The 12,132-nt window shown below is 44.5% G+C and overlaps 1 protein-coding gene across 1 annotated transcript in view; it reads right to left on the bottom strand.

The window, feature by feature from the left end:
- The window catches only part of LOC308142140 (regulator of G-protein signaling 6-like), a 52,373-nt gene that overhangs the window by 39,354 nt on the left and 887 nt on the right, over positions 1 to 12,132 (bottom strand). The window contains exon 2 of the mRNA XM_080512465.1: positions 8,454 to 8,549. Within this exon, the coding sequence (XP_080368591.1) occupies positions 8,454 to 8,537 (84 nt within the window). The 5' untranslated portion in view covers positions 8,538 to 8,549. The remainder of the gene's footprint in view (positions 1 to 8,453; positions 8,550 to 12,132) is intronic.

The raw sequence follows: 12,132 nt of genomic DNA, 5'->3' as shown, positions 1-12,132 counted from the left end.
AGAGGAAAAAAAAGAACACCCAAGTTTCCTTTGATTGGAAGTGGAAATGGGACGAGAGGAGGCGAGGAGCATTTCTACACAACGTCTCCAGAGGTTTGAAGCTGCACTCCGGATTAAAGTTGTAAAACATGAACAACAGGCAGCTACAAGAACGCGGTCAGTCTCATTAGTCATGAACGTTTCACTCACTGGTTTTGATGCGATCACTTTATTGAGCAGGACAAACGGAGCATCTGCTCCTGCATCCTTATCGCTCAATTAGCCGCCGCATTTCCACCAGCCGAGCAGAGCGAAGGCAGACTGCAGCTCCCGTCCGCTGCACACCGAGCCACGTTAATGACCCGCGCTCATCAAACAGCACCGCCGGGCTGAGTTTTAATCCATCACCGAGGACTGATGATGCAAACGCCGGTATGGAAACATGAATAAAATAAAAAGCTTCATTCCATTAGAAGATCAACTTCCTCGTATTGTTTGACACACACAATTCAGAGCAGAAAGTAAGTTTTCAGTAGTTATCAGTTCAGTCGTTGTAGCCCTTTAAGTAGTTTTACTTTTAATTTTCACTTTAACTGTCTTAACTTTTCAATGGTCCTAGAAACTTCAGCAGATTTGCAATAGTTAGCCACATTTGACAATTTACACTATTTCTCTTTTTTCCCCCCCACTCAGTTTGATGTTGATTTTCACTTCCTGTTTGAACAAAATTCAGATTTAGATTCTGTGAATGTCTCTTTTTTTTCTCCTTTAATAACTGAAAGGGATACTTGCAGGGATAACATTCGAGGAGGGACTTTATTAGTTTCTCTCCCTTCCACTGTTTTCTGCAAAATGTTACAACCCGCGTGCAAATGTGATATCTTCTTCTCTCCTTGTATCCCATTTTTCTCTAACTCGGTGTGTCAGCGCCGCCGCGGGCGTACAGTTCACCCAGCGAGTCATTGTGGAGGGTGTCAGCGAAGCCCCCCCGAGGGCCCCCGAGACCAGCAGCCTTCGCTGGGCGAAATGTCAGAGCTGCTTCCAATAAGCCATTAGTATTGACCACTCACGATGACACATGAGTTTATTCCTCATCTGCATCATCAAAAACCGTTTAACCGGACCGGATCTCCCCCAATGATGCTAATACACATCAACCGTTAATGGGGATTTTATGGATTGTGGAAATTCCTGCAAGTTGTATGAATATTTCCTGTGTTAGCGCTCCCTCAGTGACTCAGATTTGGAGCCCCCCCCCCCGCCCCCCCCACCTGCATAAACCTCCGCAGTAACATCACCATACATGCAAACGCAGCTTTTCTCTCCGCTCGCAATAAAAAGCACAACAGTGGCTGCATTATTAAATGCACGTCTTTAAGAGCACATTGTTAAGCAAGCGAGAGGAGAGCAGAAGAGGCGCTGCCGGCACAAGGACTCTCCTCACTGGAGGACAAAAAAAAAAAGCCTTTCATTTCAATCAGAGCAAATCTCTGTGGACGAGGTGAATAATCCTGTCAACACAGAACGCCGGCTGCCAAAACACTGAATTATTATCCCGTTACGTTTTGTTTTTCAAGCGGACTTCCAGGATTTTCATGTGTTGGTCCTTCTGCTTTTTTTGCTGGAAACAAGAGACACATTTAACAGACATTTAACAGACAGGAGGTGGTTACGTAACAGACTGTCGTTACTGTTGTTTTATCTTATTGGTCCAAGAGGGGAAGCGGCTCCACACTGGCACTTAGCATACGGACACACGGCGTGACGGCGAGAGTCCGGCCTCAGATAAACACCCGGGCACGATAAAAGCTCCTCCTGCAGCTGCGGAGGTGATACCCACAGCTCGCTGCTATCTTAAGTGCACAGGGGAAGGGCGGACGTTGGCCCGTAGACGCCTCGGATGGAGGTTACTCTGAAATAGAGGACAGATATGCCCTCCACGGGGCCCCCGGGGCCACTTCAGAGAGACGAGAGAGTGTGACTCATGGGTGGCAGCAGGGAGACGGGCAGCGCAGCCTCCCTTCAAACCAACCAGCTGTCGGTCCCTGCTGGGGCTGCGAATCAATGGTGCGGGAAGTTGCCATTTAGAGTGATTCCGTTCACTCTGGTCAGTCACTGTCCATGCCAATGGCTGTAGTTTTTAGACACATTTCATGTAATCAATGCAGAAGTTGTGCAAATAAACTGAAGCTGGAGCATTTTCAGTGAACGTAAATGCAGTTCTTGACTCGTCCACTAGGTGTCACACGGTTTACGTATTAGTAGATATGTTGGAAAACTAACAACTTGCAAATGCAATATAACACCTCACATGCAGTGAATTGAAAGCTCGCTACCTGCCACTGAAGATAAATCCTATGTATGCATGTGTGTGTGAAGTCTCATTACACCATAATAATGAATAATACTAGATTTTATTTGCAATGCATTTAAGCAATCTCAAAGTGCTACAGAGTAAAAGAAATAAATTTCAATTTAAAAGGTCATTGGGGACATTTCATGACTAAATGAACACCATAAAGACATTTATTAAAAGCCTTTTTTTGTAATGTAGTCATGTTTTCTTGCACTGAAGTTTCAGAGTGTATTTATAGGTTATATGTTGTCAATTTACTGAATAATTTGGGTTGTATGCATTAACTGAACTGAAATGACTTTGAAACATGTGTTAATGATCTTTTAAAGAAGCATCAAGTATTAATTCACTTCAGTCGGGGGTTTATTTCTAACTATTACTTACAGAGTTTTAGCCTTGGATGTATTTGTTATTAAATCTGCATTTTTATAAAAAAAAAAAATATGAATGCAAAATTTCCAAACCTGTCCAGACGAGCTACCTGATGAGCTTGATAACTCCAGTACCCCCACATCGAGCGTGACACATTGACTTATTATCTCATTTTAAAAGGTTTTAAATAGACACATTTTCCAAAGTGTGACTTTAAACCTAATCAGCTGTCAGCCATGCACTACACATGACATTAACTTATTAATTCCTCTTTTGTCACACTCGCTTCGACAGCTATCCAGTGTGAAACGGGTGCAATAGCTCTTGTTTGTCACCTCAATTGATTTCGCTGCAAGACCAAGCATCATTATCATGAAAATTCAAACACATGTTCAAACAAAGCGGGATTATGCTGCTTCTTAACACGCTGAAACCATAACAAATCCTTTCCTCACCCCGCTTCACATGTCGCTCGCTGCTCACCGCATTGAGAAGCACATGCAAGGATAAAAATAACAAGTGATCATAAAAAAAAATGTGCTGGGTATAAATAAATGAATGGGCGGAGAGGGGGATATCATGTCTCAGAGGACCAGATATTTTTCTGAAGACGAAATGCTTGAAATGGACTTCAATTATTAATTAGCACGAAGCAGAAGAAAGGCTGGGGAAAAAAAGAAAAGGAGGAGGAGAATAGGAAAAACTGTGTGGTAGTGCAAAAAAAAAAAAAGACAAATGGCTACTTTCAGCCATTTGGGGGTTTGGAAGTGGGTGTGGGTGTGATATGGGCCATATACATCGCTTGTCTTATACTCACAACTGATGGATAGAAATAAACGGTAGCCTGCTGCAACTAGATGTCAGACATATACGCAGGTGAAAATAGACAACAGCATGAGTTATCTTCAGAAGACCACAAATGTCCTCTTTAAATTCCACCTGTCGACGACTTCAAACATTTTGGCAGTGGACTAAGCTGCCCGCAGGTTGAGCTCATACTGTGCATCACGATTACAGCAGGGAAAAAAAAAAAAATCCTTGGCGATACCGAGCCAAAAGATCATTTTCAACAAACTCTTTTCTGTTAACAGAGTATAAACCATGTCCAGAAGGCCTGCGGGCACCAAGACGTGGCTCTAAACGTCCTCTCACAGTTCTTCACTAATTGGTCCTAAAAGCCATATGGATGGAGGTTCGGGGGGGACGGACACCACCGTGTGCTACTGCTGGGTAAGTCGCCTTCAGGTGTGCCACCAAGGATTATCCAATCACACATTTAATAGCTTGAATGAAAGGATGAAGCAGAACAGCACAAATCCTCAATCCTCTCTCCGTGTGGCAGCCCAAAAAGAGTTTTGGTCCAAAAGTCACAGAGGTGAAAAGCGGGGAGGACACACTCACACACACACTCACACACTCATACACACTTACACACACATGCTCTCAGGCAGGAGAGATGTTAGCTATTAATAGTTTGTGAGCTTTACCCCAACAGAACAGTAAAGTGGCCTCTCTCCTCAGCTTAATTGCATTTCCTGGCACAGCAGTGCCTCTCTTCATGGTTGGATTTGCTGGTTTTTTGCGAGTCTCCTGGTGCCAGTTCCTTGTTCATCTACCAAGCATATGCTGTCTGCAGAGAGCTGCAAACAGAGGGAAGCAAAATCCTCAGCCAGGCACAAGTAGTCTGTATGAAAGTTACTCTACCAACAGTCCACACGGGAAACATTTAAAACGTAGAACCCAGTTTTAGTTGTTGATGTACATGTTTAATACGTTGTCAATACCTTTCTGAAGGAAAGTTGTCATGACACTCATACAAACGTGTATTTCCAGAATTTATATTTCACAGATGATTCCCTCGTTTGTTGAAAAAGTTTGGTTCGTATTTGAGAAACCGTTAAGAAACAATTATTTTTCTCGTCGCTTGAAAACCTATTTTTGAGAAAGTCTGGCTTTTTTTCAGATTGAAATGGTCAAATGTTGATATTTCCACTTGAGCTGCCGCGACACCATCTTTGACATCCCAGAAACCCTTGTGGCAGGTTTCCAAACATGACATCAGTGGGCAAAACATAAACACAGTTTTATGGCTACACATTCCAGTTTGTTTGTAAACAAATCAACTCTTTTGTGTGATCGATTTAGGCAGCTGCATGTTGTGTGTGTGTGTGTGTGTGTGTGTGTGTGTGTGTGTGTGTGTGTGTGTGTGTGTGTGTGTGTGTGTGTGTGTGTGTGTGTGTGTGTGTGTGTGTGTGTGTGTGTGTGTGTGTGTGTGTGTGTGTGTGAGGACTGAAACCCACTAACCCAAGGGGCCTCATGGCTGTGGCGAGCAAAAATGGAGGTCCACAGGAGGGAGAACAAAACAATTTAGGTGAAAAAAATGTTTCACGATCAAACTTGTGATTTGGACAAAGTAACAGTGAGATAAGTAGCTACTTTTAAGTTAGGAGTAAATCACCAGGAAATGAATGTAAGTCGATGTAACACAACTTATGGGAACATGAAGCCTCTGTGTGTGCATCGTGTGTGACCATGCAACATCTCGGTATAGTTTACATGGAACATTGATGATTGAAGTGAAAACGCATCGTTTTTTTGTGTTCACTTCAGAAAACTTTTGCGTTGACATGGCAACATGTTGAAAACGATGTCTGTTTCCACTGAAATGGCAGAAAAGCGGAAACTGATGTAGTGAACATGCCAGGCCACTAGCGGGTGACGGTGGTTGTTTTTGCACTGAAACCACAACCACACACATGCACAGAGAACAACGGCAAATAACTATTAACAATGGCGAGCATACGTGCATTCATGTGGACAGACGAAGAAGCCAGAATGCTATTCCAAGGTGACTGTCAACTTTAAAGCTACGAGTCCCAGGAGAATATGGGCTGGGAGTCATGACGCTCTGGACTATTTCCTACGGCCACAGTGCTCATGTGCTGCTGCTCCTGATTGCAGCAGTTATAGCAGAATTTAGGAAACAAATATAAGTCAGTGAAAAGTCCCCATAAGACACAGAAACATAAAGTGTTTGTATGCCTGTGCCTTCTTGAGGCGGTGTGGCGTCCTGCACTTATTGGATTGTTGTGCTTGCCATCCTCTTTTCATGGGAGGAGAGAGACGGAGGAGACTGCAGCGCCTCCGCTGCACGGACTGAGACGACTCCCCCTCTCTCTCCAGTACTCAGCCTCTCTAATGGCTAAATACATCACTCTCACCTTTGTCTAACTGCCTACACAGTTAACTTAATACCTTTTTTTTTTTTTTTTTTCACCTCAGCAGATACAGCCGCATAAGTGAAGTCGTTTTAACCCTTAACTTTGAAACATTTTTACAAAGTGCTCTGCAATATTTGCGTCTGTGGGGACGGCGCTCGGTGCAGTCAGATGTCTTCCAGCTGACAGGAGGCTTAAAGCCTCCATGATGAAGCTGACAGTGTTTTCCCGGGCGACAGAGCATATTGCGAGCCATCTGCCTCACTGCAAGCAGCTTCTTCACATCGCACTGCGCTGGACACCCGCTGAGACCAGAGGCCATGGGCGCTCAGCCCTCAAAGACCCAGCACCTCGCCGCGCTGAGGCTTCTTTGACATCTTAAGTTGGACGGACACTGAGGTCACAGATCACAGTGCAGGAAGGGGAAACATTTGTGATATGGCCAAAGCGTCTCACACACACAGCACACGTGTGGTGCATCTGCGCTGTAGCAGCATTTTAGAAAAGTTGCATTTTTCTCCTGTTCTGTCAGTCGGAATGCTGTCAATTCCACCTTGGGAACTATTTCCCAAAAATTATTTTCAGTGTGCCCACAAGAGGATCCTGAACCACTGACATATAGATAATGTGCATAAATTAGGTTTCGTGTAAGTTTTAGCTTTAATTTCTCTTATAATCAATGTAAAATATATTGGGAAAAAATTATTAAGGAGCCCTGTTGTGTTCAGAGTTTCTTGGGTTTTCTTTTTCTTTTTCAAAGGGGCAGAAAATCCTGTCACTCTCAGAATCATCTGTCTGTTGTCACTGCGAATGAGCAAAACATGAAATGATGAACATTCCCTCAGGCAGCATCCTGACAAGCAAAAAACTAGCCTCTTAAATGCGTTGCCTGCGGGCTTGTGTCGCGTTACATAATGAAGCTGCGCCGTGAAATCCACAAAGATACCCAGTGTTACATGCAACAACAGTATGTTCTCTCCTGCAGCGTGACAGCTTCTTGGAGGGGTGTGTGTGTGTGTGTGTGTGTGTGTGTGTGTGTGTGTGTGTGGGGGGGGGGGGGGGGGGGGGGGGTGCTCAAAGCTGCATAAACAGTGAATCTGTTACCGTGCAGAACGGACGCACAAACACTCACAAACCGCTGCTTCTGTGTGACGGCGAAATCCAGGGTTCAGGCCTTTTGTTATATGCAATTATTGGTAATCACTTCTGGATTCCTGGTAGATACTTTAGGAGGCTGGAAGTGCCCACACTGCTGTGTGTGTGTGTGTGTGTGTTTACAGTAGGAGAGTGAGTTGTTGCTGGCAGTGCATTTTCACCACCTCTTATCCTGCCAACTGCTGACGTGTGACACTTTGTTGTGCGTGCACGATGCCAGGAGCATTATTAACACAGGCAGCATGAGAGACTTATCCAGAGTGCAAAGGATGTCCTGACAGTTTTCCAGGTGAGCTGGAAGTGTTTATTACACAGATTTATAAAAAAAAAAAAAAAAAAAAAAAAAAATCCCTAAGCTGGTGGTGTAGTGGTTGGCAGCCAGAACATTCCTGGTTACAGTCCAGGAGTTTGCATATTCATGCCGTCGTGTAAGTCCAAAAAGATGTTTTTGAGCTGACTTTTGAATGCTCATTAACGTGAACGTGTCTATCTGGATGGAGTCCTGAACTCTTACGCAACTGCCAACTAAAAGAGGAAATTTTTAACCAACTGACAAAGTCATAATTCCCACATCCGGCTGCTAATCTGTTTACCTCTCGATACGAATGGACAGTCATTAGGAGTAAGATGAAACCAAAAAAAAAAAAAATTAAGTGGGACAGCGAGACAGAATCTGTCAAGTGCGGCCTGCTCGCAGCTCGCTTTTTGTACCATAATCAAGGCAGAATGCGTGTTGCCAGAAAGTGGATGTCTTGGTTAAAGTCTGATCAAAAGATTTTTCGAGAAGCTGTCGTAGCAGCGAGATAACAAGCTATTGGTCAGAGTTAAGAGGGTGGTGGTGGTGGTGGTGGGGGGTTTGTAGGGAGTTGGGGATTACCCACGCTCTAACTGCCCAATCCCAGCCACTTCTCCCCATACATCCACGTAATTAGCCCTCGATGCTGCTGAACCCCCTCCAATCAAACAGCTGCTATCGAGAGCGAGATGCCACGGGGAGGAGGTAATTACCCATGACACTGAAATGGCCCCACCGTGCCCCAACCCCTGGAAAAAGAGGAGATTGAGAGCTTATTAAAACGTAGGAGGGCTGAAGTTTGTGATGGATACGGCGGTGGGGAGAGTCTCCCGGAGGCAGATTAGGGACAAAGCGAGGCCGAGCCCGGCGTCTTTCAAAGATGGATGAAACGGAAGCTTCCTGACACCTTGACAGCGAAAAACCGGAGGAGTGGGAGATGCACACTGATACGGACCAGAGCGCTGTCAGGAGCCTGTATGCAGGTCACTGGTTCTCGGCGTATGTTTCTCACGTCATGTATGGCGCACACACACACACACACATAAACATACACACACACACACACGGAAAGCCTTGCCTTTCTGTAGACAATCATGTTGGGGGAGTCTTCCTCTGGATCAGTGGCGCCCGAGCCTCCCTGGTCTTTGGACCCCTCCGCCATTTTCTCAGAGTCCTTTAAAAAGCCAAAAAGAAAATGTAGCACGATGTGAACAACCAAACCAAGTGACAGTTTGATAAACATCAGACAGCATTTCCATTTCCCCGGAGGTCCTAAATTTCTCTCGTGTTTTCTGTCAGAACGCAGGCTGCCGCCTCGGATACGGAGACGCCTGTCACAGCGGAGACAGATAAGAGCCCAGGTAGCCTGACGTATCATGAATATTAACGAAGGTACAAAGTCACATCATGAACATGCAATATGACAGAGTATTACAGGCAGGAGGAGGTAACCCAATGGGGCCCCGAGGACTGAAGAGGAGCTCGGGGGCTTTAAAGCGTCGCCATGGAAAAGTCCTGCCGGGTGTTAGCGTTATGTCACAGAGGGTGTCCGTCCCTCTCCAGGTCTTCACCGCGTCTTTCTGTCTTGTGTCTTATTGTAACGTGGTTTTAGTCATATTTTCAGACGAGTTATCGGAGCAGGTTCAGACACGTTAGATATGAACGGGGGTTTTGCCTGGTTTGAGATTGGACTTGGTTTAGAATGGTTTATTAGACGAGGTTTGGACTGGTTTGACCTGGGTTTATGCCAGCGTAAGTGGGTTAAGCCTGGTTTTAGCCTTGTTCCAATCTAGTTATTCAACTGGGTTCACAACTTGGTTTTGATATGATTTCAGCAATTTTTCAGACTAGTTACAGGAGCTGGTTTAGATTGTTTGAAGTTTGAATATAACCTGGGTTTAGCCAGGTTGGAGACGACTTATTGGATTGACTTTTGGCTGATTTACAACTGGGTTCTGGTCTGGGATGGCTATTGAGTCAGAGGAGTCATTTGACAATATTTCAGCCAGTTTATAACTTGGGTTTGGACCGAGTTTTATCCTTGTGTCAAACTAGTTACTAGATTGGGTTTAGACCAGTCATTGAACCAAGTTCAAACGAGTTTACTATTTGACTTTAGCCTGGGTTTAGCATGGTTTCATATTACCGTAGTCATTAGACTGGGTTTACACTGTTTACTGTTGGATTTGTGTCTGGTGATACTTTGTTTTTTGACCTAGTTTGGCCTGGGACTAGCCTTGTAATTCAGAATTTACTGGATTAGATTTAAATAATCTACATTTGTGTTTGGGCCTCGGGATACTTGGTTTCACACCAGTTATTCGACAGCATTCAGACCAGTTTCGGTGCATCATCAAATTGTCTTTTAAGATTGATATTGACTGCATTAAAATAAAATTTTGACTATCGCATACTGTATCTTCAAAGAAAGAAATCTCGAGTTGCAACTGAGTAATTTACACTGTGTAAAGATCAACAGATAGGTGTAAACACTGTCAATGGATGATTGATGAAACTGTCAGTCTATGAAAGGTCTTTGATTGCCATATTTGAAACGAGACCAGAAGTGAAGGCCACTGAACTCTGAAGAGCTGCAGCATTATCGTGTCGGCACTAATGATGGGTACAGCACAGATGTGTGTCTACAACACGCAGTGGCTGCAGCTGTGACGCTGATGAGTCATTTTTTCCCCGCTGTTGGTAATGAATGAACCTTCCGCCGAGGTGATGCTGATAGTTAAAGTGTGGTTAGTGCCGGCCGCCGTGCCTGTGCTGCCGTTTGTAAGCTCAGCATTAGTAAGTGTTGACTCCACTAACTGCAGTCGTGCAACGGCTACCTCCGATCCGCCTGCACTCGCCACATTAACCTCCGCGGGCTTCATGCTTCGAGAGCTGCCGTTACAGGATTTATTTACAACCTCCACTCGGTTCCCGTCACTTTCTCTAAACCCTGCGTCAGGCGCCCACACACACTTACACACTCGCCCCCTCTCAGGAGGATTGATTCTGCTCGACTAAGGTTTACCGCCGCCTCCTGCACTGGTGACTGGACTTCAGCGAGCCCCCTTAGCCCCATCTGGCCCTCGCCACTGACAGCTCCAGTGGGACTGAACAGGTTAAATCACAGCTTTTTAACCTGAGGCTGGTTTTCGAGCTTGATGGGTTTTACTAGACTGGTTTACAATTTGTTTTAGTCAAGTTTCAAACAAGTTATAGGAGCATGTTCAGACCAGTTTACAAGTTGGTCATGAACTGAAGTTATTGGATTTGGTGTAAACTGGTTTATTGGATTAGGTTTCTACTAGTTTAGTTGAGATGGGGTTTTGGCCAGGGCGAGACAAGATATTTTGTCATATTTAGACTGGTTTAACACCTTGGTTTTCACCTTGTTTCAAACTAGCTATTGGGTTTAGAGTGATTTTAAGGATTGGAGCAAAATCAGACGAGTTTATCAGTGGGCTTTAAGCCTGGGTTCAGAACAAGCTGGCTACACACTGTGTGATTTAAACAATCTTATAAGTTCATGACGAGCCACACTGTACATTATGAATGTAGATACTTTGGAAATGAAGCTAAATTGCAGCTACGACGTACGTGAGTTGACTTGTTTTTCGATCAAGAATTAAACATCCCAGCAAGTCGCGAAAAAAGAAACTAGCGAAACATGAATGGAGCCCTTGTGCTTGTGGCGTTTATGTTTTGAGAGAAACAGCAAAAAGGCTTTTTGTCTATATCCCACATAGTTTTTGGGGATCTCTTTCAACATACATACTGACTGAATACATTTTATTTATTTATTTTTTTGTTTTTGATGGGCCATCAAAGTGAATCAAAACAACTTGCAGCAGATTGTCCAGAACATTCAAGGTCAACACTTGATGTGTTTCTCACATTGTAAGATAATATTGGTAGCAGCTGTTTGGATCCATCCATATTCTACGCCACTTAATTCTGTGCAGGGTCGCCGGGCGCTGGAGCAAATCCCTACTGACTATGGGTGAGGGCAGGCTGCATCCTGGACAGGTCGCCAGTCCATCACGGGACAAACACACACACACACACATATTCACCCCTAGGGGCAATTTAAGGTCACCAATTAGCCCCCGGAACCCATGAGAAGAATATCCAAACCGCAAACAGCCAGTATTGACACCAGTATTTGAACTTCTCGCTATGAGGCGAGAGTGCTCACCACAACTATTCACTAATTACATGCTTTAAATATGAACATGTAAGTCTTTATACGTAGTCTGCAGCTGTTGAAACCATCAGGCTGAGAACAATGTTTCTCTCTAATACACAGACAATAAGTCCATTTGAGTTTTGAAAAAAATTATTTCTAGTTTTACCTTCAACTCATTTGTTTTTAATCATAATTTTCCTGCAAAAACACACATGACACCCTGGAAAAAGAATCTCCCGGTGCCCAGATTTTCCAGCGGTCGCGACGGTCCCTGGGTTAAACCATTTCAAGAGTTTGAACAGAAAAAGAGAGGTGAGCTGGTGGATTACAGTTAAACACACCTAGAATCTTTATTTGTTTGTGTGTGTGTGTGTGTGTGTGTGGGGGGGGGGGGGGGGGGGGGGGGGGGAGATACAATATGAGAAAAGGATAAATCCGTCCCAGCTCATTGGGCCTAGAAACAGTGCAAGGCATACGTGAGCGGCCACAATATGAAGCCGACATACATTAACTGAATTAGTAACGCCGCTTCTTGCCGGGGAGGGATTTGGAGGAGTTGAATTATGTAATTGCA

Source organism: Blennius ocellaris (assembly GCF_963422515.1).
Source record: "Blennius ocellaris genome assembly, chromosome: 17".
NCBI classification, from domain to species: Eukaryota; Metazoa; Chordata; class Actinopteri; order Blenniiformes; family Blenniidae; genus Blennius; species Blennius ocellaris.
The sequence above is the reverse complement of the archived record's forward strand: the minus strand, read 5'-3'. Positions and strand labels throughout refer to the sequence as shown.